Below are 27374 nucleotides of genomic sequence, written 5' to 3'. Positions count from 1 at the left end.
AATGAGGGAAATTATTTAAAAAATAGCCACTAACATATGTAACACATACAGTTCGTCTAGTTCCTACACACGCACACCTAGTCTTTCCCACGTTCCAGGCGAAGAGGCTTTAGAACATATTTCTATACGTTTTCAGCAAAGTCAAAAGTTCAAATTTCAGAAGCATACTTTAAACCTTCGACAGCAGCGCTCGCTCAGAAGGTCAGCAGCACTGCTGTGCAAACACAAGAAAACTCACTGGGCTCCTCTGGCACAAAGTGGGTGATTTGCACAGTGTCAGCCCCGTCCATACAGACCTACGGACCCTCGCAACACAATCCCAGAAACTACTTGGGCCAGACGGGGCCGGCTCGGGTTTCCAGCACTTTCCCTAATTAGCTTTCGCCCCAGAAACCCTATCACTGGGACATCTTTGATTGCCCAACCATCCATCACAAATGCAGGTGATTTTAATGTTTCTCAACAAATGCCTACTTAGGGACGGGAAGTATTTGTTTTCACACTCTGGTTAGGTGCTGTCGCCTCGCAGCGCTACTGGAGAAGATGGATTGATGGTGCCTCACAGTGGCCAAAAGGCAAACCACTGAGAAAAATGGTCTTCGAATCTACTATAGTTCAGGGGTTTACAGTTCCTCCCATGTTACAGAGATCCAACAGACTGGACAAGTGAAGATCTACAGATGCCCTTCTAGAGTGGTCAGATTACTGGTGTTCGAAAGGGTCAATCTCAAGAGGCCGAAAATCATGACTAAGACCAGAAACCACTCAGAACAAACACAGACGTTTACAACCCAGGACTATGAAACACCAAGAATAGAGACAGCCTTTTGAGATGTAATTTCCTCCCATATTAAATCTTCCCATACCCATGAAGCCAGCAGCAAGTGTTCTTTGGGTGAATGCTTCTCTCTCTCTGCTTTTAACCAATTCATCATGGTTTTCCTTTTCTCTGGTCTTCTGCCAGTCACTTGCCCCATACATTACGGCCCACCCAGAAACCCGCAGAACTCATTTGTTTTAAGGTTCCCCTTGTGTTGGCTCTCTGTCTTTGTTCTGGAGAGGATGTTTTCATATTTAATGACGATTTGCAGTCAAGCCTCCCTGTCTATCCCCTGTGTTTCTTCATCCTCTCTCCTGGCAGCCAGAGCTAACCACACATGGGGATACAGGCCACAATATTACACTCCTAAAACAATTGGTGCAGAGAAATATGAGCTAAGCTATTGGATTGTTTTGGACCCAGATCTGTTGGGAGCACCCAAAGCCAGTGCCGTTGTCTGGTTCTACATTTACAGTCTTGGTTACTATTTCTGTTTCCTCACAAGTCCACCCATAACTCCTGAGGTTCTCCGCCGGCAGGCAGACTAGCTGAGCCATATTGAAGTTGTTTGGCTAGCTTGCTACTCTCTACAGTATGACAGTGAAGAATGCAACGCATGTTTCTCCTCTAGCCGCACATTCAGCTCTGCACATCCCATATCACCTCAGGTTTGATGAAAGTGAATCCAAAAAGCTGTTGCCTCTGGCTTTGATTGGAACAAAAGAGAGGGCAGATCTGATCGCTTTTGCAACTGTGGCCATTTAGTAGACTGGAAAAGTCTGCATGGTCAGATTACTATAGGCCATCTGAGGGAATGAACACATATTGAGAACTTCGAGGTGGAAATAAGATTTCATGGTGATGCAATGCACCACCACCAATGCAGATTGGTCATCAGTGTATATAATTTCAGGTAGGGTTCTGAAACCTACATCTTAGTGGAATCTGCTTAGTTTATCTGGAGTATACCATGATCTCAATAAATGTCTCTCAACTTTCTAGAGGGAGCCTTAAAGCTGTAATATGTAACTTTTTGGGCAACCCGACCAAATTCACATGGGTTATAGATCTGTCATTCGCATTGAAAGCAAGTCTAAGAAGCAGTAGACCTGTTCTATATGCTCTATTTCTATGCTTCCCATTCTTTAATTTTTGCGTCTTTTACCTTCAGTTTAGTACACCAGCTTAAAACAGCTGAAAATACAGTATTTTGGGTGATGGAAAATATATTTCACAGCGGTTTCGATGGTACAATGATTCTCTACACTATACTTGCTTATTTTGTCACATAAACTGAAATGAGCCAAATTATTAGAATTTTAGCAACCAGCAAATAGTGGGGGTTTAATGTGGGTGTCTTGAGTGTGTGTTCGCACGTGGCAAGCGTTTGTAAATTCACTCTGCCAAAAAAATACACAGTTATAGTCACTCCACTTGTAGATAACTTGAAAAATTCCAACCAGGTCTTGTGTCTTGAAGTCACTTAGGATAGTGCTAGCCAACTTCTTTCGCTAATTAGCTTCAGCTGGGCTGGTGTGCGACCATGGCAAAGTTGGTTTGACATTGGATAGCCTATCTCTGGGGATAGTTAGGGACCATCAATAAATTACACAATGTAAATGGAAAAATGTTTGCATGTTGCACATCTTTTAGTTCTCTCATTAACAGTGGCCACCCGTCATTCAGGGCAGGTGGGGCACCTGTTCAATTAAAACAAATATATATATATAAATATATAAATATATATAAATATATATATTGTGACAGACCAGGGTGTTTGGTTAAGACGTTTACACAGATCAGACACGGACAGAATTCTATTTGCTCGGTTTCAAGGGTGTTTATTTAAATAATAAACAAAGAGAAAAGAATAGATCTCCTCCGGGATACCGTCTTCTGGGCTCCGGGGTCTTGCTGTATCCTGTGGGGAACGAAACCGATGTCCCTCCATTATCTCTGGTATTGAGCGTGACTATACGGGAGTGTAGTCACCTCTCTTCCCCAGTCCCTACCTCCATCTGCTGCCCTTCTGGTGCCTTTATGGGACTAGTCCAGCTGGTGAGCAATCAGCCCCTTGATTACCCACATACACGATGGAGGTGTCCCGGTGAAAGTCACCAGACACAACACCGAAGCACTATTGGACTCTGGGAGTGTGATTACGCTCATACCCACGAGACTGCTGGCCCAGGGGACCAAACGTGGTGGGGAGATGTTCATTTCCTTTGTCCACGGTGACACCAAGTGGTATCTGACCGTACAGGCCAAAATCGTGACACCACAAGGGAGCTGCCAGATGATGGTGGGTGCCATCCTGGAGTTGCCGGTACCCCTTCTCGTGAGACGAGATTGTCCGCGGCACTGTGGAGGCACGAGCTGAGGAAAAATGGTATGAGCTGGCGAGAGACGAGAGCGAGGACGACCCGTCGCCTGCGCAGCCCGGAAGCAAGTGGTTGACAAACCTGTATCTACGGGTCTGGAGTCCCAGGGGGTGTCAGAACCCAACCCTTCTGGTGAACAAATGGAGGAGTAGTCCATCCTCCCCCTCATCGATTTTGAGGGACCAGCCGAGACACCCGCCATGGGCTAACTGAGGGGACAGTTCGGGACTGCCCAGTGGGAGGATCCGAACTTGAAAACTGCCGCAGCCCAAGTGATAGCGGTAGATGGCCAGCTACTTCCAGGGGTGAGTGACTGGCAATACCCCCATTTCCAAATCAAGAATAACCTTTTGTATCAACTTTGAGAGGTACTGTTGCTGCCCCAACAGTACGTGGGAATTGTTCTTCAACTGGCCCACACCCATCTGTTGGGGGCGCAACTGGGAATGATGAAGACCCGGGAACGGATCACCGCCCGGTTCCACTGGCCTGGGATGAGGATGGGCGTGGAAGAATATTGTCGCAGCTGCCAAGAGTGTCAAATCACTGCCCCCAAAAGCACACTTCCGAAATCCGCTGGTCCCCCAACCGATCATTGGGGTGCCCTTTGAACGCATCGCCATGGACATAGTGGGATATTATATTTATTTTGTGTCTTTTTTTGCATGTTATTTTGGCATTAATAGGTGTCACATATCAGTTTGAAACAGTGTAAAAAATAAATAAAACATTTGAGTTAATAAAGCCGTGTACAAACATGGTCTCTTTTTTGCTTTCTTGAGTAAGGCAGCTCCAAAAGGCAGGTGTTTCAGCCTAGTTCAGTGCTTTCTGTGGAGGTGGGACAGCCAGCGGAAAATACAAAGCGTAGGGGTTGGTAATGTTCTCTAGTTACGCCGTGATTGGCTCAGTGTTCTGTCACTCATGGGGACACTACATCACCACAAAATCGACAGGGGGAGCTCGAATATCCAAGCCCCTTGTGTGCTGCCATAGTTACATTAGAAGTGCCCATCCAAGATGGCTCAAGGTCATTGGCCACAGATATAATGACGTCAAATCACGTTATATCTACCGTAGCTTTGATTGGACTGACAACAACATCATATTTTCAAAATCTTAACTAGAAAGCTGGACAAGCAGTCATCGTCATGAATCAACTCGACAATCTACTGGCAAATCCTTTCAATCCTTGTCATATGAAGAGAAATTATAGATAAAACGTATCAGTGCTCATCGGCCATTGGACATAAACATTACACAACAAGTTGGAAATTGCAAATTCAACAATGGGTGGTTTAGAAGGAATCAGTTGCTAACTACAAGTGTTGCAAAGCAATCGCTCGCCTGCTATTCAGTGGAGTGGGTGTGTGGTCCAAGTCTGGGTTTAAGGGTCTCTTTCCAAGCTTAAAAGGATAAACATTCAACACCATGGGCCAGAAAACGTTGAATACATTGGCCATGCTGTCAATCCGGCATGACTTCTGCCGCATTCAAAACAACTGGAAACTCGGAACTGGGAAATGTCAGCCTTCAGTGAGTTCAAGACAACTGGGAACTCTCAATAAAACAAGCTCCAACTGGGAAAATAACTTTTATACAGTCATCCAACTCGGAATTACAAGTCGGGAATTCTGCCCTTTTTCTAGAGCTCCGACCTGAAGATCGCTGACGTAATGATTCAACCTTGTTTTTTTCCCCTGAGTTCCCAGTTGTCTTGAAAACACCATACATCTAGAAAATGCCAGACTTTGATGACAAAGTTTGATGACCACCATGCAATCTTCCTGTTCAAATGAGCACAGCCCAACAAGGTGAGTCCAAAAATGTATACTGTAGCTAAGAAAGTTATACTAAGTGTATGTTGTGTAGTAAAATGTTAGTAGCCCATGTGCCTCACCCTAATAATTTGGTCCCTTTCCCCCTCATAACTTAGGCTACTGTTCTGACTTGGAGGTGCACATGTAGCCTATAGCTTGTTTTAGAGAAATATAATCATCGAATATTGTAAAAAAAATAAGGATTGCCTCTTATCTTCTCCTCAGTGCCTTATGCAATAATTTGTACATCTCACTTATCAGCAGAAACCACATCTGTTTAAGCAAGTCAGGTATATCAGCTATGTTTTTTAAAAGGCAGTAAATGAGGCTGAATTAACTGTTTCGCTGCCAGACAAGGCTCCGTTGATAGCCAGGTGTAACAGTGGTATGGATTCACTCCATGATGCTGAAAAGAAAGCTCTGCTGTTGGTACAGCTTTATGTAGGCCCTAACAGGTTGTGGTCACCGTTGGTCACCGTTATAGTGCAATTAATGTATTGTTTAGTGTTGTGTAGTGGCTTTGCTGACATGCATCCCACGATTTTGCTAAATAACCACTGCTCATTAAATGCTTTCAATATATGTATGTGGTTTTCAAGTCGTTGAAATTAGGAGCTATTGACATTTAAAAATATTTTCTCATGTACATCGTGCATTTTACAGATAGTCCCTAACTAGCCCCGTAGGGTTATTTATAGAATGTGAAACCAAATTGACCATGGGCATTAAGGGCACATCTAGCTGGGCGCATCTAGGCAATATTTAAATAAACCCAACCCAAGGAAAACTGTTCCTTAACCTTCTTCCCCCCCCTATCACCTCGCAAAGCTCTGTTTGGGACGATAATGACTTTATGACCAAAATTATGCTATTTACACACAATTTTGACACTAGAATAAAATGTTTCTCACTCATATCGATGCCAGACAAACTACTTCTCATTTTGAAAATGGCCTTTCAGGGGCAATTGCTCTTTAAATTAGAACTCTGAGAATCTTATGTGACAATTATTTGCTACTCTGTTTCATTGAGTGAAAAAACACAGGTAATCCAACCTGGGTGGGAAATGGTTTCCAGAATGTGACCCTAACACCCAGGGCCCTTGAAATAAATCAACTATTGCCTCCATACACTACCGTACAGTGAACAAGTGTGTGCTTCTAACCACTACCATCACCACTAAGCCTGTTGAAGCCTCTCTCCCTGCCTTCTCTCCTGCAGGCTTTGGAGGTTGGCTGTTCCTACTGACGTCCCTATACACTTACCTTCTCCCCTGCGTATCCTTTTATCCCCTGGTCAGTCACAGCAGACACAGTCGCATGCAAAGTGTGAAGGAGGAGAGAGACAGAGAGGGAGAGGAACCGGGGTTAGACAGGCACAGAGAGACACGGGGCATGCATCAGCCTCAGAAGTGGTCAAGGGGAGGGGCGGGGAGGGGGGGAGAGGAGGCTGGGCTTGGCTGGGCTGAAGTCTAGGGCCACGGGGAGCTGTCTAGTGTCGATACGTACTTTTCTCACAGAAGTAGTAGTGACTGAAGGAAAGGGAGAGGCAGTGAGCTGGGAGCGTGGGATAAGACAGAAAAATAGGACTTCCTTTGAGGAGGTACTTGAGGACCACATAGTAGCTTAACTCCTCTACACTGTGTGAAATATTAAGTGCTCTGCATGGGCTTCACAGCTGGAGCGATGCTGCAGAAAGACCCACGTTGGAGAGGGAGTGTTTTTAAAGCCAGAATTTTCAGGCCACAAACAGTGCAAACTGTTTTTCTCGTCTTTAAAATAAAACAAATGTGTGAATGTCTCGTGGCAATTCCACATTCCAAAAACCTCAAAATATAGTTTACACGCGGAATAATAAAAACATGTGAATATGTATCAAGCCAAAAAACGTAACAGATATGAAATATGGGGAAACTGTGTTTCTAATACAAAAAAAAATAGATACGAAAATGTTTGGCTTTTATAGCAACATCATTATGTTCTAATAAATGAATGAATGAATTGAAATCTACACGTTTGAGAGAGAGTGGGAAGGGGAGGGGGATTAATGGAATATTGGATGATGCATTAGACAACAATAGAGCATTTTCTGATCTGTGACTTTTGAGATATTTGAGTATGACATTTCAGTGATTTGGCATGTTTGTACGCAGCTAACAAGATCAGCTCCATTAACATGATACAATGTTTGTTAAATGACTTTCGAAGCAGTCATAAGCATGACGTGACGCTTTTAAATGCAGGCCATGTCCACACACTATAAGTGCAAATATTAGGTGATATGAGAGCCTTGTTTGTGAAGTTGAATTCTCAGCATTATGCAAACATGTCAAGTTACAGTACAACTACACATCTTTAGCTATGTCAAAATATACCCAACCCAATCCTCATATATCTTGATACTCTCCGATACGTCAGTTTGAATAATTGATGAACGGGCACCAAAGGTTGCAATCTGCAATGGGCAATTTTAAACCTTATAATAATTACACATGCATATACAAAACAACATATTGATTAATAAAGAATGTCAGAAATGTCAGAACATTTCAGAAGAACCTTTATCTGGTTATAGCCTGACCTTTGGTGCCCTTTCTCTTCAGTCTTTTCTTGAAAAGTTTAAAGACATTACTCAAGTATCCTCTATTTGGTCAATGTCCCTTGGACTGTTTCTACACATTACTCGGTTGCACATTATCATGTCACTCACCATTCTTCCAGGAATTCCCATTGTTCCTTTGTCACCCTAATAAGCAACGCAAAGTCAAGAGGAAAGAGGTAAACAAGGATGATATCTTCTAGAACTACGACAATCACAGCCAGCAGGTTAACTTTGCCAATCGTGAGCTTTAGCTTTCATCCTATCATGCCATCAAAATGTCATATTATGCTCTTCTCAGCAAACACAGATCATGTGTGTGTTTAAATCGATGGCAGACAGTCAGGCCTTAGAGATCAACTGTGGTAAAGTTAAGCCACTGTATAGCTTTGGAACTATTCACAAACATTCTGGTAGGTTGAGCTATTTTGATTCAGGCATGCTCAAACCTGTAGGTTTCCTCATGGTTAGCTACTGTATGCCAGACATTGGAATAAGTCAGTGAAGCAGTGAACCAACGGTGGTCAGAAGACAAGCCTCATCAGAGAGGATTTGAAGCAAAATGGTTCATAAAAGGGAAACATTATGTCAGAACTCACTAAATATACTGTGTAACTTTCCCTTAGTCACTTAAACATCAGATGCTTGTCAGAGATGAGGTTTGCCAGCTGACCAGCTTGGGGTCAGCCCCATAAGTCGTTACAACGCACAGCAAAAACAACATGTGCTGGATACCTGAATCTGTGAGGGATGTTGGGTGGAGAGGCCTGGGTTGGACTTCCACTCTCTCTCCACCCCCCTCAACATAGTATGGACCTAAGTACTAACCTAACATGGGTGGTCATCAATATAAAGCTGACTATCTTTTAGCGAGTCCCACAGGTGACGGCTATTTTTAATAAAATAAAGAGAAATAGTTGCCCCATAACAACAACAAAAAAGAAAAGATTGTTAATAAAACAAACCGCTACAGCTATGTAGAAAGGCAACTATTTCAAATCTCGCTGTGATTCAAATCAATGACCCCCATGCTGGAACATCATTATCAGGTCTCTAGAGATTTCATGGCGTAAGGCAGGGCTCTATATGCCCTCTCCAAGGTTCTGATTCAAGACAAGGCCTTGTAATATCATACCTGCTCAACATTTCCCTATATTCAGTATTATGCCTTTATAAGGAGCAGAATCAGTCATTTCCTATTTCACTTAATGCAGCTTTCGCTCAAACTGTTGATTCCCGAGCATCACACGAACAGCTGGCTCTCTAAACTTTATCCCGCGCAGAGCCAAGTCTGTTATTGTACTAGGCAGCATTCCGAGAGATCTCAGACAGAAATCGAATCACTCCCTACTCTATTCCCCACTGTGTTTTCCTTCTATTGTTGAAGTCCGTTGCCCTAAAAAAAGACAAGAGTTTAGGCGACCACTTCCACCCCACCCCCCTCCCCACCCCCTGTCCCCTCTGACCCCCTCCCACCTGTCACTCTCAGCCTGGGATTTAGAGTTGCTGGGACTGCGGCAGTCTTAAATTCACTGGTCCCTGACCACACTGCTGACCCCCCCCCCCTCCCCCCACTTAACAAACAAGCATGGATGCATGTCCGTGCACTTACGCACGGACACACACACACACACACCCGCACCCCTGCAGGAGGATTTACAAGTGTATTAACAGGAGTAATGAGACTCAGCTGGACTATAGGCCCGAGCCCAGCACACTCTCACTCCACGGAGCGGCTCCACTCACCACCGCTTGCACGGCTGCTGCTTCAGTATACACACACTCAGACCAGCGGATTACTTTAGATGAGGCATGACTGAAGGAGGATGTATAGGGCTTAAAAGTATTATGATAGTCAACACTCATCTTAAGAGTTTGTGGCGTAATGTGATAATTACGTGACGGTTGTCATTGTAGAATAATGAATCAATGGGAATGAGTTAGTGGAAGCTGCATGGAGAAATTGTGAAATGAATATATAGCAGGCTTGAAGTAGAGAGTAGAAAATAGTGAAGTGTTAGCGTGACAGGACCGTATAGAGTTCCAACATCACGCGAGGTGGTTTTGCTCTTTTGTTCAAAACTCACATCTGATATACCACACTCAATGGAAAAAGGGGAGACATTACTGATTTATATGCAGACAAGTTCCCCCTCCAAAACCACATCCTTTCCAAGAAGAGAGGAGAGCACTTGTAATAAAATGTCCAGTTCTTTGACAGTGTCATCAATCAAAAATCCTGGAACTTATCATGTCCATACTTTGACAAAACCCTTGAAAAAGCTCACCCTGTGAGCCTTCTCTTCCGCTTCAAACTGTTTTATGGGCCTGTTTCACCAGTGAGCCTGACAGGACTGAGGGGGGTTCACAGGTTAGAACTGGCAGCTGGGGTCAAAGGTCAGCTCTAAGACGGCCTCCTGTTGCCATGCTATGATGGAGACCATGTGGATTTGACTGGTTGGGCGTTAGTCATGTTAGAGCTGGGTAACCAGGAAGCTGACAGGGACACAGTAAAGCAAAGAGCTAGGCAAAAGAGGGCCTGAGGTGATAACAAAACCACTGCACTTGTGTCTGGGATGCTCGGTGGAGGTCTCTCATTCTTATAAAAGTGGGTTCCTAATGGACTCTTTCATGAAAAGGGGCATAACCTTTTCAATGCAAATGATATGTCCAATCTAAATGTATTAGTAAAGACTGCTGTACATCTTATTGAATGGCTGCACCGTTTGTCTATAAAGGCATTACAATCACACAAGAGGAATGTATAAGTATGCATACAATGCACTCAGTCTCTCTGTTAAGGAGATATCTCTGAGGTATCTTAGCTGAGAAGCTGTCATAATCACATTTTCACTCATTGGTTGATTGTCCATCTATGCATTTTTTCCCCCAATGATCATTTGTTGATTAGGAACATTTTTTTTTGTGGGACAAAAGCAACTTCTCAGTAGAGAGATCAGAGAGATCTCAAAACACACAGACCGACAGAAGTTAAAAGACAGTTACCGGAAAGCCTGATCGTCCGGGCGGACCCTGAAAAGGGGTGAGAGAAATGGGTACAACATAAAAAGTGAACGTGACATTATTACAAAGAGAGTTCACATCACACTGAGCCAGGCCAGAATAAAATGGTTTTTGGAGCGTTATCGACAGTATTATGTCATTATTGAACTGTCTCATTGCAGAGTATTTGGATTGTATCCAATACTGTATGTCAAAAAGTCGTTGTCTGTGCTCATTGTATTCTGTCAGGTTCAGTTATAACAGGCAGACACAAAAGAAAACAAAGGCCGCATTCCACAACAAAAGACAAAACAAATAAAACATGACATCATTTCATTTGGTCTGAGAGACCTCATTGACATGAAAGAGACGATAGCATGCTTCTTTAAGTCGAGGATCAATCATATACCACAGCTGTTTAAGTTATGAATTATCTGTAGTATACGGTAGATTCTCATCAACATTAAAGAACATCCAATGACATCCATTTGTTTCAATCAATCTGTAAATACATGCAAAGATAGGTCTTGTGAGAAGGCATGCCATGGATTCATCTACGTAAAGCTCTTTATGCAGCTGGTGGCTAACTAAGTTGAATGGGAAAAAATGATTTTGGCGCAGCGCCTTTCACAAACCAACAAAGCCATGAGGATGTCCGATACAGTGTTCAATATTGCCATGTTCAAGGAGAAAGGAACCTTTCCTCCAACACTGAGTGTTTTGTTTTCGGTGAGCTCAGGGAACAGAAATCAACATCTCTTTTATCCGTGCTGTATCAGTAAAGGACACCGCGGTAACGACTGGTTAAACGGAAAGAGGAACCCTTGACATTTCCCAAAGTCACTGGCCATTGTTTGTCCACAGAGGAGTATGTTATGTCTATGGAGGAGTTATATGGCTTACAGACTGACATTCTGACTCTAATCTCCCCTGAAAAGCCAACGAGAGTAATGGTTGTGTCCTCTCCCTATACTGAGCGCGTGGGCGACTATTGGCCGGGAAGTCATGAATCTTGCATCAACAGTCCATCAACAATCCTAAAGGGAAGAGATGTTAACACACTCCCCCATCTCATATCATAATTCTATTTGATCTACTTAAGTGAAGCTAGATTTTATAGATGTTCAAGCTCAGGGGAGTGAATCAAGCTGCTGCTGTTAGGAAGCATAATGATCAGCGCTTCTGTGGAGCACCTTGCATGGCCCTGGAGGTCTGGGGCAGTGCTGAGGTGAGGTGCAAGGCCAGGTGCTAAGTGAGAACATACTGCACATGGGTGCCTGACTGCTTGCCTGCCTGCTACAGGGCCTCTGTGGGCTGTCTGCAGGGGTCAGGGGCCCTAACTCCGAAAGGAACCCCTCATTGGAATTACGCCAGGCACATGTGGCTCCCATTTGGGCCGAGTGCTGGTAGACGAATGAGAGGTCCCCCCCTTGGGGGTTTCCGTGGCCCCTGGGGCCCGCCTGTACCTTTAGTAGTAAGGGTGGAGGTGTGGGAGAGTGGTTTGTTTTACTGTAGATCTGAACTGATTGTAATTTAACCAAAAGGCAGACAAAAAAAGGCCACAAAAAGGGGAGACCAAATTAGTTTCTGGAAAACAGGTCTGTTAGCAATTCATTTTCAACAATATGTCCTTCTCAGACAAATGTACACTTATAGCGTGTCAACTGCGTGTGTTGAGCAGCGCTGAATCTGAGCTTAAGAACGGTGGAGCGATGGAGAGCTCTTATGCTGTTCAGTTTCATTTGAGTCTGAAGGAGTTTCCCATCAACGCTGATTGTTTTAGAGTGTGTTAAATGCACGAGGCCAAGCGCCTGTGATATGACCTATGATGAATGATGGAGTATTATATTTTGAAAAGGACCAAGGCCCTCGGTTTCGGGGGGAACAGGAAAGCACCAATTTCATGTCATTTTACAGTTGCAATCACATGGGGTAATTGCGTTAGCTTAATATCCCAATGTAAATAGAGGCTAAGAGTATTTATACAGATCGTCTGGACCTGCGTGTTAAGAAGAACTGAGGCGATTCATCAAACACAGGGGGAAGCGCCATATTGCTCCCTCTTACTACTGAAAACATACACTGGCATTTAGTCACAGTGAGAGAGATTCTCAATTAATCCTTGACCTGGATGATATGTTGGTGATTTATTTATGTCTTAAAATACCCTTTTCATATATAAGCAGTGATTTAAAACGTAACTTAATCAATTACTTCCAGTGCTATTCCTTATATGAAAGTTCACTTGCAGGTTCAAGGAGACCTGTGTGGTAGCGCTATTGTGTCTCTACGGTATAGCTGAGTGCTTCTAGTATGAATAGCTAATGCATTTCAAGTGGAGAGGTTTTACACCACAGCACATAATGGCACTTAACTTCCAAAAGGATTCCAACCACAACTCAAACCTCCACTAAATCATTTGGAAAGTTTCCTTCCTTTGTTGACTTAATGAAAGCAGAAGTGACAGGAATACCTACCCTGTGAAACACGCATCTATTTTTATCATAAGAAATAGATATCAACTTCATCCTCGTGTAATAGCTAGCAATTTCATAATTAAGTCATTACTTTTGACTTGACTGGAAATCAGCCATTAACTTTTCATCAAGTGTGCAAAGCAGCCGCCCAGGTGTGAGTGTTTCTCCGGGAAACCCACAGAGCCCACTCCTCCCAGGCCTGCCTTTCTGTCTCTGGCTATCCCTGGCCCTGGTCTGGCTATCCATCCCTGCTTGGTTGCTGCTGACCAATCAATCACTGCTATGGCCCAAAGCTGGGCATCGACCTTCCTCCCCCTCTCAGCACCAGGATGCAGCTGTCGCAGATACGCCCAATTTTAGCCCCATGCCCAAGATGTTCCATACATCCTGCCCTCCCACAGCAGGTAAGCCGAGAGACGCTAGGCTAAAGCTGACATGGCTAAGGGTCCCTGAGTATTGGCAGGATACAAGGGAGACAGGGAAGACGTGCTCTCAGACATCCCAAAGCTTCTTACTTGTCAAATAGAGACACGATTGAGTGGAAAACACGCCTGGTCTCCTGACTTTGCAAGTACCTTTAAACACTCCTCAGTGGTCCTATGATTCATATTTTCCAAGGAGTGACTTTAAGTTGAAGGCATAATAACATTCACACCCCTGTGTAAATGTACCATTCATAATGTCAAGACCACTTGATATTTCCCTGAGCTGAACCACTAAAATGCTTAGCAGCTGATGGCAGCTGTAATTAATGTGCTGTAGCACTAAATGGAGACTCACTTAAAATGTACATTTGAATAAGGGTAACTGACTAACTGACGAATATCCACAATTTTTCCACCCCCACAAACAACGCAAGTTGACTATAATGACCATGTTTAACGAATTGCCTTGATATGCTCAATGATATGCCTTCAAAACCATCATGTTGCCGCTCTTTACAAGGTCTCTGCAAACACACCACACAGCAGCACCAAAAGGGTGCATTTAGGCAAGATTAGGTACCATCAAACAGAGATATCACTGTACCTTTAAGGACTTACATATACCCATTGCACACACAAAAAACCACTCCCAAACACAAAAACACAGTCACTTTACCACTCTCTGCATGGTCACACAAGGTATCAGCTCTACTTACAGGAGGTCCTGCAAAAGAGAGAGAGAGAAAGATTCAATTAGTCATTCAGTATAGAAAAACACTGATCAGGTCATGACAGAAATTGAGTTAGGACAATGTGAGATGGAAAGTTTTTCAAGTGTTCTTCAGTTCAGTTTCAGTACGGTGGTGGTCTGCTTTGGATTTGTTCTGTACCGGTACAATGAGTCACCTCGACAACCTTCCTGCATTTGAGTTATAGAACAGTAAAAATCATGACTCAAAACATCTCAGTTTAGTTAGGAGAAGAGGTTTTTCACCACTTCCATCGACAAAGCACAAATCGTCTCTGTGAAAGGATAGAAGACTTTATTAGTCAAGTGGTAAAGGGAGTTCCTCCAAACCATCATGACCCACCCTACCCGGGCACACACTGGTTGAATCAACATTGTTTCCACATCATTTCAATGAAATTACACTGAACCAAGGTGGAATAGCCGTTGAATTGACGTCTGTGCCCAGCGGGACAGCTTCTGCCTCACTCATGCTCTTTGTCTTTGTCCCCAACCACATTCAGAGACACAGAAGGGACTACTGGGCCCGTATTCGCAAAGCGTCTCGGAGTGGGAGTGCTGATCTAGGATCGGTCCGTAAAAATCTTGTTTATTATGACCTAAGAGGTCAAACTGATCCTAGATCAGCACTCTTGAGACAACTTGTGGATACGCTGAGCATATAGGCAGGTCATATTTTTTGTGCGTCACATCAAGAAATTTGGTGCATAAAAGTACTCATTTTGGGAGCTGGACTCTCCCTCAGCCCTCCAATGAGACAATCCTGCCTGGCCTTAAGACATTTCCCCTCCCTGGTAGTGTTGGAAATAGTCTGCCTAGCAATTTCTGGATTGATGAGAACAGGGATGGAGAGAGAGAAACTTGGGCCAGGGAGATGCCAGATGACACTACACCGCCTGTAGCATGAGACTGAGCCCAACGCCAAAACGGTGTCGCTCCTCAAAAGCTTCCTCCACACCCAGCTGAGATGAATGCACTACTTATTGCATTTACTTTTTCCATTGTGGAGAGACATCCACACCGACGTGACATTACAGGCAGTTTTCCAGGAACCAGATGAAGTCTTCTCCTGGAACAAGAAGCACTTTCAATGGCATATCTATTCTCAGCATGCTTACTAAATCCTGGGAACTGGTTCTTCAAAAATGATTCCCCGAATTAGCATTTTATTTCACTCCTACGTTGGACTCCATGAGCGGTATTACAAATCACAATACCAGAAGTGATGAAATACAAATGGAATCAATGCTTTCTAATAGTAGAACAACTGATAGTTGAAGTTCTTTAAAGGACAACCCTGATAGGTCACATAAAACTTTACAACTCTCATCAGAAACACAAGGCAGGCGCAGAGGCAATACTCCAGCAGTAGTCAAAGCGTAGGAGCAGGTATATTTCTTACATTATGACCACGCTTTCCTCTGACCTTTTAGTTGGGATCATCAGAAAGACCTCAGTCACCAGACAGAATCAATTACTGCCAAAATCAAGACCGGGTCAAACAAGGTAGGGTCACACAAGATGGCATCCCATCAATCACAGGACAGTGAGGAAAATGACTGATGACAAATCACTTCCCTTAACGTCACATCAAATCACCGGCATTAGCTTCTCAATGGCTTATTTTGTCTGGTCCTAGTTTAGGACTCTGTGAGTTAATTAAAAAAAACAGCTGTCAGGACAATTTGTTCCGGGGGGAATGTTCCCATTAACAATCAAGCCAAGCAGTGGAACTGGAGAGAGAAAAATGGATCATACGGGTTTTCCAGACTGTTCGCATTAAAAACAACGTGAAAAATGGGAATGGAAGCAAGCAGATGATGGTTGGTTTCTCTGTTAAATGGTCTGTAGCTGGACAAGTAGTCTGCTCAGTGAGGAGGAGTAAAAAACCTGTGGGCTCAGGACACCTAGAACCCCATGGAGCCACACCATAATGAAGGAGGACAGAGTCTGAAGGTCACTCTTAATACATCCTTATTATACTGCAAGAAGCTGTCATAGACATTAGAGAAACAGCCCTGAAAGTAATTACTCTCCAAACGGACAGCTGGATACTGTCAGGCCACTCCTACAGACCTGTGATCATTCTGACATGAGCAATAACATCCAGGAAAAACAGATGATGCAATCAGGGATGACAAAACCTTCCCTTTGAGGGTTGCATTATTTTTATTTTTATGTTTTTCTAGCAATTTCTAGCATTTTCCCTAAGCTTCTCCTTACTGGGAAGGCGCTATTTTGGACTCGACCCTGTAGTAAAGACTATAGTACAAGCAAATGTCAAACCTGAGTGGGGCAAACCCAAAGGAGATGTCTGGCTCCAACCAGAATGGGCGGTGAATGTGTTCCTTTCAGATAAGTTTTACTTCATCACAATATACAGAATCAAAACACTAAACTCAATTCCCCCCCAAACAACACTAAACTAAATTCTGAGAACCCCCCCCCCCCCACTAAACTCAATTCCTAAAAAAAAATACTAAATTCCTACAACAACAAAAAACACCCACACACATATTAATTTGCTTTCTCAAATAAGGTCATTGTCAGAGTTGCCATATAACAGGAGATGACTGATTCCATTGAATGTATTAGGTTTATGATGTTTCTTCACCTGTTCCATTACAGGCCTACAGTCTAATGCAGAGTGGAGGGCAGGTACAGTACAGTAAACCTACCTGAATCCCCATTGTGACCTCTCTTTCCCCTCGACCCAGGAGGCCCTGGTTGAAAAACAACCAGCAGTTAGTTGCACTCCACACCCACTTCAGCAATATCCCTTTACCCAGGCTGGGTCTACTCCTAGCAAGCCAACATCTTCACATATTGCACAGTCATTCTAGATCTGTGCTGACTGTGTATTTGCAGCTTTGAATGTCCTGGAAAGGGATATTGGCAGCTTATGAAACTAGAAACTAGAGAAACTGTGCTGAGCTATGTGTAGAAGTGCTGGCCAGCCTTCAATATGCAGCCAAAAAATGTATAATTCAATAAAAAAAGCCAGAAACTAAGCATTGGGTTGCAAGCTCATGGACAGCGCTAAGAGATGGGGTGCTCGCCAAAACACGCCCACCCAGCGCAGGCTGAGTCACTGATGGGCGGAGCAAACATTTTGGGGTGCTCCAATAATTCTTGTGGGGGTGAACAGCTCCAGAGGCGAAAGCCTAAACCCCTTGCACGTAAGCACGGGGAAGCAAGCATGGACTCAGATTCCAACAGCATTCTGGGCTCACCATCACATCCTGTTGGCTAGGCCAGCAGGCCGCTCTGGGACATCTATAGACAACCTTGGTCCAAAGGCACGTTGGGAGGCATGGCGTTGCAAAAATAGCTCATGTGATGGCGCCCACAACACTCCAGTTGTACAATACAAGGGCCATGAAGCCAAAGCATTACACTCTAAGGGGCAAAGTCAACACACTCAGCATGTATACAGACACACATAAAATAGGAAGTTTATTGACGCATTTATATGAAGCATGCCAAACGCCGAGCTCCTCCTCAGTCGGACAAAATGCTGTCCAAGTACCACTGACACCTGTTGTCCTTCTTATGTAAGGACCTGAGCTGGTGACAGTCGGAAATGGAGGTCTAATGTTGCCTGCTACACATGCAAACTCTTGGGCGTGTCTCCCTCCCTCACCACTGATAATAATTCAGACGGCAAGCATCTACCCAACACTAAGCTTAAGTTTGAGCGATTAGTTACACTACGTGGTTAAAAGTATGTGGAACATCTCGTTACAAAATCATGGCATTAATATGGAGTTGGTCCCTCCTTTGCTGCTCTAACAGCCTCCACTCTTCTGGGAAGGCTTTCCACCGGTCTTGACATTTCTGTATGGACCTCAGTTTGTGCACAGGGGCACGGTGAAACAGGAATGGGCCTTCTCCAAACTGTTACCACAAAGTTGGAAGCACAGAAGCGTCTATAAAGTCATTCTATGCTGTCACATTAAGATTTCCATTCAATGTAACTAAGGGGCCTAGCCCGAACCATGAAAAACAGCCCCAAACCATTATTCCTTCTCCACCAAACTTTACAGTGGGACTATGCATTCGGACAGGTAGCGTTCTCCTGGCATCCACCAAACCCAGATTTGTCCGTCTGACTTCCAAATGGTGAAGTGTGATTCATCACTCCAGAGAACGCGTTTCCACTGCTCCAGAATCCAATGGCAGTGAGATTTACACCACTCCAGCTGACGCTTGGCATTGCGCATGGTGATCTTATGCTCGTGCGCGGCTGCTCGGCCATGGAAGCACATTTCATGAAGCTACCGACGAACAGTTATTGCGCTGACATTGCTTCCAGAGGCAGTTTGGAACTTGGTAGTGAGTACAGCAACTGAGGACAGACAAAAAAAAAAAAAAAATCATCACTCGGCCCTGTTCTGTGAGCTTGTGAGGTCACTATTTTGAAGGGGTGTTCACATACATTTGGCCATGTAGTGTATGTCTGTCTTGAACTCAACAACAGATGCAAAGAATGTTTTCCGCACAATGATAGTTTCAGCATCACCTCCTCATACAACATCAATAACCCAAACTTTTTGTTGTATGTGAACAGTAAATTGAGCACTTTATCCTGCCTTTTTTTATAACCATCCACACTAACTCAAAACTTCAAAAAGACTCTCATTTCCTTGGCTTGATGCTAAGTTCACATGACCTTTTGAGTCGGTTGAGTACACTGGATCTGAGGCCTTATCGGCAGGTGGGTTACCATCTTAAGACGATCCGTGTCCTGCGATATAGATCCAGGAATAACCTATGGAATTCCAGTGCTGAAAATACCCTCCCAACCCCCTCTTCCTGAGCCAATCTGCTGGATTCCATGCTTCTCCAATTCCCCTTGTAAACACACACTAGTGGCCGGCACAAATGTTAAATGTACTTTAAGGGTAGTGGAGAGTTCCCAATACACTAGACCAGACAGGGGAAACCACAGGGTTAAATGGAAAAGGCTACAGTGTGCTGTGCCAGAACAGTAAGAACACTGCCTGTTTTAGCCTTATGCAAGATAGAGCCAGAACCCAGGGGTCACTCTCATTGGACATTTTTAGGTTGACAACCTTGCAGCGTTCAAAAAGTCTGCTTGGTGATGTGGTAAGTCTGGAGCCATGCTATTGCATGGAATGCAGCGGCACTAGTGCTGAAATAGAACACGCTTGTTCTCTTCCTGCTGTTGAGATTCGTAAAGACAGTATCTAAAAGCAGCGTTGGGATGGTTGGTTGGCATTTGTATTGAAGATCGCATGGGAAAGGTTGTTGCCGGTAGTGGTGATGGAGAGCCAATAGGGGGCACTACTTTCAATAGCCAATAGTACAACAGGGTCAGTGCCACAGCCAGGTGATAATTTAATGATGCTATTTTAGGCAGAAAATTATAAAATGTGGATTATCAACAGAACTCTACCACAAGCACTAAAGGGCATAAATCGCATAGAGCTAAAATGCTCATACTACGAAACATATTAATATATATTTTTTAAATCATTATTTTGAGGGGAAACAAATACTTTGCAATAACAGTCAATTGATTTTGCTCTCTGCCAATTTCCTTTTGCACATAAAGGATTTTCAGTTGCAGTTGTTCAAGCATAGGGCGGGATTTACTGTCATTAACCAGGTCTCCATCCAACCTTTTCACGTGAGTAAAGTACATGTTGGATAAAAAAATGTCACAACAGTCCTAATGGAAACAGCGAAATCGTCGGTAAACTTTTTAAATGTCGACAAAACAAAATACATTAGACAAGGTGGGATCTTTTTGAGTCTGTAAAATGTGTTATGCGACCAGTGGTGGCAGAAATGCCTTTATGAGCAAATAATCATATAATAACCATCATATCGAAGTAAACTTGGAGTCACACGATATGTTGTGTGTTCCTCCCACTACAACTCGGGAAAGCATGCAGTTTATTAGGCTACAGATGAAATAAATGATGACGAATTTCAAAGGGCGGTGAAAGTGCACGGTGTCGAACTTGATGCTGCTTTCCAATAAATATTGAGGGTCTTATTCTGGTGACACGATGGTCAATGCTTGGCTGCCATTTGACAAATAATCTTGCTCTTTTGTTTAATATAGGATTCTCATCATGTAGATAAACTACCCACACTGAATCTGAGAGCTTTTGGCTACATCGCACGTGCAAAGACCAGAGTGGGCACATTCATTATATAACAAAACATGTTTTGTGACATAAGGATCTGTGGAGTTGAAAATGTGATAAAACCCATTTACTTGTAATTGTACTACTTGTAATTTTTATTTGGTACATGGAAATTTAATCCCAAAAGTTATTTTTATGTGCACTACTTCATCATGCCCAGTTTTTCTTTCACGCAAAAAAACGAAATTTGAGAATATTTGTATGGAAATCTGTCACCAATTGGATGAAAACCTAGCTACTGAGAGAAAAACCTCCTCTTCTTATTGAAATCTGGAAAAATCATAACCAAATAAAAATATGACTATATGACCGGTCCAAAAGGCGAGGGAGATTAGTTCTTTGAAAGAATGGGATAGGCCTCTCCCTGCACCTCTGCCGTCCACAGGGAACCAATAAAGATTAACAACGGCCCTATCAGGTTCCCAGCGCTACACAAAAATGTCACGTCTAGACAAATCAGCAGTTCATCACACACCCCTTCCTCTGCTCATTTCAACTGGTCCTGGGGAGAGTCCTTGTGAAAAGACAGCATGTCTAGAACAGTAGACAGCAAGCCAGAGGGAGCCTATGCTAACCACAGAGATCCAATGCAGAGGTTCCCCGATCCTCTCAGTGTACCCAAAGGTGACAGTTCACAGACCAGTTCACAAGGAGCCCTTGTAGAGTTGTTGCCTTGTTAAACATGACTCATAGTTTTAAAGACGCTAATGATTTTTTGGGGGGGCTCATATGCCTCTGATGTCATGATATGAGAAAACGTCACAGTGAAAAGAGGGGAGGCCAACGTTCATGAAAAGATGTTCTCTACTACTGCTGAGAGGCAACCGTTAAACACCACGAGTGAAATTGCTTTGGTCGTCAAACAAAAGCAGAATATTGTGTATACATTTCAATGGAACACAAAACATACACATCCAGACACATTGTCTATGTGTCATTTAGCTTGTTCATGGTTGAAGAGATGGGTGTCGATGCATGGCAAACTCTGGTTCCATTAGTTAGTTACCATGGGATGTGGAGGCCATGGGAAAAGAGCTTTAGGTAAAGAGCCAATAAACTAAGGGGGAGTGGGGGCACCGCATGCTGTACACAATTTAAATGCCCTCGACTGTCTCCTTCCATGGTTTACATACTGTAATAGCTTCAGAGGCCATGTGCAGAGGAAAGTGACCACATTGAACAGATAAATGTAAACACACTGCAATACCAGATCAGGAGAAAATCATTAAATGCCGTGTAAGTTAATCATCAATGTAATAAGCAATACTTTATGTTGCAGAGGACCTGCCTTTCACTTTCTGCACACAAATAAAACATCTCTGTTCAGTCTTTCACAACCCGATCCCATTCTGTTTCTTCTTGTACCATTCCTGGAATGTCTGAAAGAGAGAAAATGGGTTGAGACTGAAATATTTTTCCAAACAACTGTTGGACCACAGAACGTCACTAAGCCCTGAGATTAAATAATTACGCAGTGCCTCTTACAGCAGATCACCACAAAGACGCCATTGTGGTTGTGCCAGAAAAGCCACCATTAACCTGACTTTACCATTATTCTCCCAAATTGCTCTCGGGAGGGAGAGGCACACATTTAAAAGTTGAACCTCCAGACTGGGCAGAAGAAAGGCTTCCTCTTCCACTCCTTTGCAGTAAGTGGTTTAATGGAGGGGTGCATAAATCTCCCTTTGTTTTTAGCAACTGACATATGTTTCTCTATTTAAATCATAGATGTGAAACGGCAACAATTGAATTGTGTCTCCAGTGGAATCCAGTCCCAATGACTGAACACCCTCAGTTAGCTGTACCCTTTTAAGCGCGTACATGCAGTATATTAATGAGTTTGCATGTCTAGTGATAAAAAATACTATAAATGTAGGCTGCTGTACATTATAAGGAGCAGCAGTAATGTTGGTGTTCCCATGTAACGAAAACGTTACCCAGAGCATTTGAAACATACAGTTTAAACTATATAATTCAAAAATGCGGTTAAACAGCAGTGCTGCGGGATACTAGGTTACATTTTCCTGAATTGCTAATTGACAATCATTGGAAATGCACTGTCAGACCTTTGGAACTGAGCGTTGGTTTTAACCCAATGAGTGCCACAGTAACGCTAGCGTGATTTAGGACTTTTAAATCATTTTATACATAGAGCAGTGTTTGTGAGACAAGGGTGGATCCTGAAGTGGCCCGGGGCCGGGTCTATTTTACAAATATGTATGTTGAGTAAAATAGTTTGAGTTACAAAGTATTTGTTTTGCTCTATGATGCTCACAAGCTACACAAGAGTCGTTATTACTAACAAACTATCATGGTCCAAACAGACCAAAACAGTTGTGAAGAGGGCACGGCAACACTAAGGAGACTGAAAAGATTGGCATGGGTCCATAGATCCTCAAAATGTTCTATAGCTGCACCATCGAGAGCATCCTGACTAGTTGCATCACCACTTGGTATGGTAACTGTTCGGCATCTGACCACAAGGCGCTACAGAGGGTAGTGAGTACCACCCAGTATATCACTGGGGCCAAGCTTCCTGCTTACAGGACCTCTATACCAGGCGGTGTCAGAGGAAGGCCCTAAAAAGGATCAAAGACTCCAGCCACCCTAGTCATAGACTGTTCTTTCTGCTACCGCACGGCAAGGGGTACACGGAGAGCCAAGTCAAGGTTAGTTCCTTTACAGCTTCTACCCCCAAGCCATAAGACTGCTGAACAGTTAATCAAATGGCTACGCAGACTATTTGCATTGACCCCCTTTTATACGCTGATGCTACTCGCTGTTTGCTATCTATGCATGGTCACGTTACCCCTACCTACATGTACATATTACCTCAATTACCTTGACTAACCTGTACGCCCGCACATTGACGGTAACCCCCTGTATATAGCCTTGTTTCTGTTTTCTTTTTAGCAAATATTTTCTTACTTAAAAAAAACAATTCTGCATTGTTGGGTAAGTAAGCATTGTAAGTAAGCATTTCACAGTAAGGTCTACACCTATTGTATTCGGTGCATGTGACAAATACAAATTTGATTTGAAGGTAAGGGTTTTTTCTCCATAGAAATGAATGAGAATAGAGCCAATCAGTTGTGTTGTGACAAGGTAGGGGTGGTATACAGAAGATAGTCCTATTTGGTAAAAGACCAAGTCCATATAATTGTTTTTATTTTTACCCCTTTTTCTCCCCAATTATGTGATATCCAATTGCTAGTTACAGTCTTGTCCCATCGATGTAACTCCCTTACGGACTCGGAAGAGGCGAAGGTTGAGGGCCATGCATCCTCCGAAACATGACCCTGCCTAGCCGCACTGCTTCTTGACACACTGCTCGCTTAACCCGGAAGCCAGCTGCACCAATGTGTCGGAGGAAACTGCCAACCAAAGTCAGCTTGCAGGCACCCGGCCCGCCACAAGGAGTTGCTAGAGCACAATGGGACAAGGAAATTCCAGCCAGCCAAACCCTCCCCTAAACCAGACGATGCTGGGCCAATTGTGCGCCGCTTCATGGGTCTCCCAGTCACAGCCGGCTGTGACACAGCCTGGGATCGGACCCGGGACTGTAGTGATGCCTCAAGCACTGTGATGAAACTGCTGCACCACTCGGGAGAGAACAAGGCCCTTTATATACTTCACAAGAGACAGATGATGTCGTGGATCCAATTTTTATGTATCTGTGTCCAGTATGAAGGAAGTTAGAGGTCATTTTACGAGCCAGTGCGACCTAGTGTTCGAGCAATGACTGGAAGTCTACAGGAACAGCTAGGTGTAGACTTCCAGTCATTGAGCTAACCTTAGTTAGCAATGGCTTTAGTTAGCAACTTCTATCAAACTGCATGCAAATATTATCCACGAGTTATCCACTAGTTTATCAAACTATGGGGAAGTAGATAAAGGGCCTCATTGTCAAAATCCCGAACTATCTCTTTGGTAGTGGGTTTGCGTTCAAATTGCAAGTTTCATTCAGGCTGGCATGGTTCGCTTTTGTACAGATTTAACTGTTGTTGGACTTTAAGGCCATGAACTAACAGCACACAAAAGAGACACAGGGGGAAAAAACTATTTGACTTCACTGCCAGACAAGGAGGCCTTTGAACAGACAGGAATGCCAATGGAGAGGTAGAGGGCAGCTGGTCTCCAACATTCAACCTTTTCAAAACACCACATCTACTGGTCTGCAGTTCATTTCACAAATAAATCGAAGATTAAAAGGAGGAAGAATGTATTCAAACCTGCCAGATCTGACAAACGCTAAAGGAATTAGACTACAACTCACTATACAACTGGGAGGGATCGCGGGAAAATGAGAAAATCCACAGAGCAAATGCGTGCTGGGTTTCAGGAGTTTTTACCAGCAAACTCCGGATAAGCCTCCTCAACGCCTTCTCAAGGATGCTCCCACTGTAACCCTAGAGGGCCCTACTGTAGCTGTTAAATAACCTTCACAAGTCCACGGGCCTCTGTCATGAAAACCAATATGTCATGCACTACGCACTTCCTAAGCTGTTCGTCATCAGCCAAAGGAAACAACCCAGTGGAGTGATTTGAATACGTGGCTTGGACATGGCAGCTACATTTCATTTGCTTATGTTTAAAATCATCAGGAGTTATTTGGACATATCCTGTGGTTTTTGGACCGGGGCCCGAAGCGGCGCGTGGGTTTAGTGTTGTCAGAGGTGGAGAGTTCTGTCTGCTGGGGTCTAATCGGAGGGATCTGGCCTTGGAACAGCTAAATACAATGCTTAGCAGAAAATTAATGGAGCAAACAGCCTATGATAGATGATAGGGAAACTATGTGTTAGGGCTCTAATGATTTCCTGTTGTCTGATGGAACAATTGCGATCGGATTATTTACCATGCCCACTTCCCCTAATAAAAGGCTAAGGTCTTGATATCATCTCGGAAAGCTTAACTCAATCTGTCTTAACGGTTTGCCACCTAAAGGTTACCTCAATACCAGTACCTACATTTGGATTAGTAACAATGACATTCATTTACAGTACCTCCTCTCTTACAGCCTCTAATAATAGCCCTGGCATGTGTGCATGGTGGGCCATAGAGCACACGACTGTTAGCTACTGCATGTAGCTACTGTGTTAGCTACTCTGCTAGCATCCGCCAAACCCAGAATTCTCCATTGGATTGCCAAATGGTGAAGCATGATTCATCACTCCAGAGAACGTGTTTCCACTGCTCAAGAGTCCAATGGTGGCAAGCTTTACACCCCTCCAGCCAACGCTTGGCATTGTGCATGGTGATCTTAGGCTTGCGTGCGGCTGCTCGGCCATGGAAATCCATTTCATGAAGCTCCCGATAAAAAGTTATTGTGCTGACGTTACTTCCGGAGACAGTTTGGAACTCGGTAGGTAGTGAGTGTTGCAACCGAGGACAGACAATTTTTATGCGCTATGTGATTCAGCACTCGGCGGACCCGTTCTGTGAGCTTGTGTGGCCTACATCTTTTGTGGCTGAGCCGTTGTTGCTCCTAGACGTTTCCACTTCAAAATAACAGCACTTATAGTTGACCGGCGCAGCTCTAGCAGGGCAGAAATGTAACGAACTGACTTGTTGGAAAGGTGGTATCCTGTGACGGTGGCGCGTTGAAAGTCACTGAGCTCTTCAGGAAGGCCATTCTACTACCAATGTTTGTCTGCGGAGATTATATGGCTGGGTGCTCGATTTTATACACCTGTCAGCAATGAGTGTGGATGAAATAGCTGAACTCACTAATTTTAATGGGTGTCCACATACTTTAGTATATATAGTGTATATATAATTTCCCCTATATCTATGGCTTGGAATATTTTGTTATGCCTGCAAATGAGTGTTATGCATACATTTAAGCTTACATGATGGATTTACTGTAAATAGCCTTTGATGGCTCAGTTCATGACATCAGTGGTCCATATATCTCAGTGTGCTGATGACATATATCATCATTTGGTCAAAATCAAATAACAGCTTGACTTCTACATGGCAATTAGTCACATTCATAATCCCTCCAGCTCTTAAACCAACCAAAACAAACTTGTTACGTTCCCCTTCCATATATGACTTCTCTCATCTTTCAGGGCTGTGTTAGACAAATGCATTTGGCCAGCTATGTCACAATCGTAATGTGAAAAAGCACAGACATCAGAACTCCCCTAGGACCACCGGGTTGGAGGCTCAGTCGCCACTTCAATTCATAACCAACCACTCTGCTGCCAAGCGCAAAAATGAGGTGCGATGTCGATTTGTGGAGCCAATACCTCTTCATATTGGGTTACCAGGAGAAAGAAGGGGGGGGGGTCTTGCTGTGCTAGACGTCATTAAAACAGAAGCTCCAGGAGCATACATTGGTTGCATTGCTGAAATAAATAGGAGAGAACTTAATGTTTTAACCATGTGTGCTAAAGGATTGGCATTTGGCCAGATACAGACAACACATTGAGTCCAGCGTTAAAAGGGGCTATCAAATTAGTATTACCTTTTAACTTGAAGAACAGAGCCAATGGCATCAACAATCCATAACCTTTTTTATCAATTTTTTTTATTTAACCTTTATTTAACCAGGTAGGGCAGTTGGCCAAGATAAAGCAAAGCAGTGTGACAAAAAACAACAACACAGAGTTACACATGAGATAAACAAAAGTACAGTCAATAACACAATAGAAAAATCTATACACAGTGTGTGCAAATGGCGTGAGAAGGTAAGGCAATTAATAAATAGGCCATAGTAGCGAAGTAATTACAATTTAACAAATTAACACCGGAGTGATAGATGTGCAGATGATGATGTGCAAGAAGGAATACTGGTGTGCAAAAGAGCAATAAAAGTAAATTAAAACAATATGGGGATGAGGTAGGTAGTTGGATGGGCTATTTACAGATGCAGTGATCGGTAGGTAAGCTGCTCAGATAGCTGATGCTTAAAGTTAGTGAGG

At 43.5% G+C, this 27374-nt stretch overlaps 1 protein-coding gene and 1 long non-coding RNA gene across 2 annotated transcripts in view; both read right to left on the bottom strand.

Moving 5' to 3' along the window:
• The window catches only part of LOC135512373 (collagen alpha-1(XIII) chain-like), a 52687-nt gene extending 42044 nt beyond the window's left edge, over window positions 1-10643 (bottom strand). Inside the window, exons 1-3 of the mRNA XM_064934358.1 lie at window positions 10623-10643; window positions 7728-7763; window positions 6284-6310 (exon numbers count right to left, since the gene is read on the bottom strand). Coding sequence (XP_064790430.1) covers window positions 6284-6310; window positions 7728-7748 — 48 coding nt within the window. The 5' untranslated portion in view covers window positions 7749-7763; window positions 10623-10643. The remainder of the gene's footprint in view (window positions 1-6283; window positions 6311-7727; window positions 7764-10622) is intronic.
• Window positions 10644-13942: 3299 nt separating this feature from the next.
• The window catches only part of LOC135511647 (uncharacterized), a 53211-nt gene continuing 39779 nt past the window's right edge, over window positions 13943-27374 (bottom strand). The window contains exon 3 of the long non-coding RNA XR_010451286.1: window positions 13943-14245. This is a non-coding gene — a long non-coding RNA (uncharacterized LOC135511647). The remainder of the gene's footprint in view (window positions 14246-27374) is intronic.

The sequence above is a fragment of the Oncorhynchus masou genome, chromosome 24, assembly GCF_036934945.1.
Source record: "Oncorhynchus masou masou isolate Uvic2021 chromosome 24, UVic_Omas_1.1, whole genome shotgun sequence".
NCBI classification, from domain to species: domain Eukaryota; kingdom Metazoa; phylum Chordata; class Actinopteri; order Salmoniformes; family Salmonidae; genus Oncorhynchus; species Oncorhynchus masou.
This window is presented reverse-complemented; position numbering and strand designations above follow the sequence as displayed.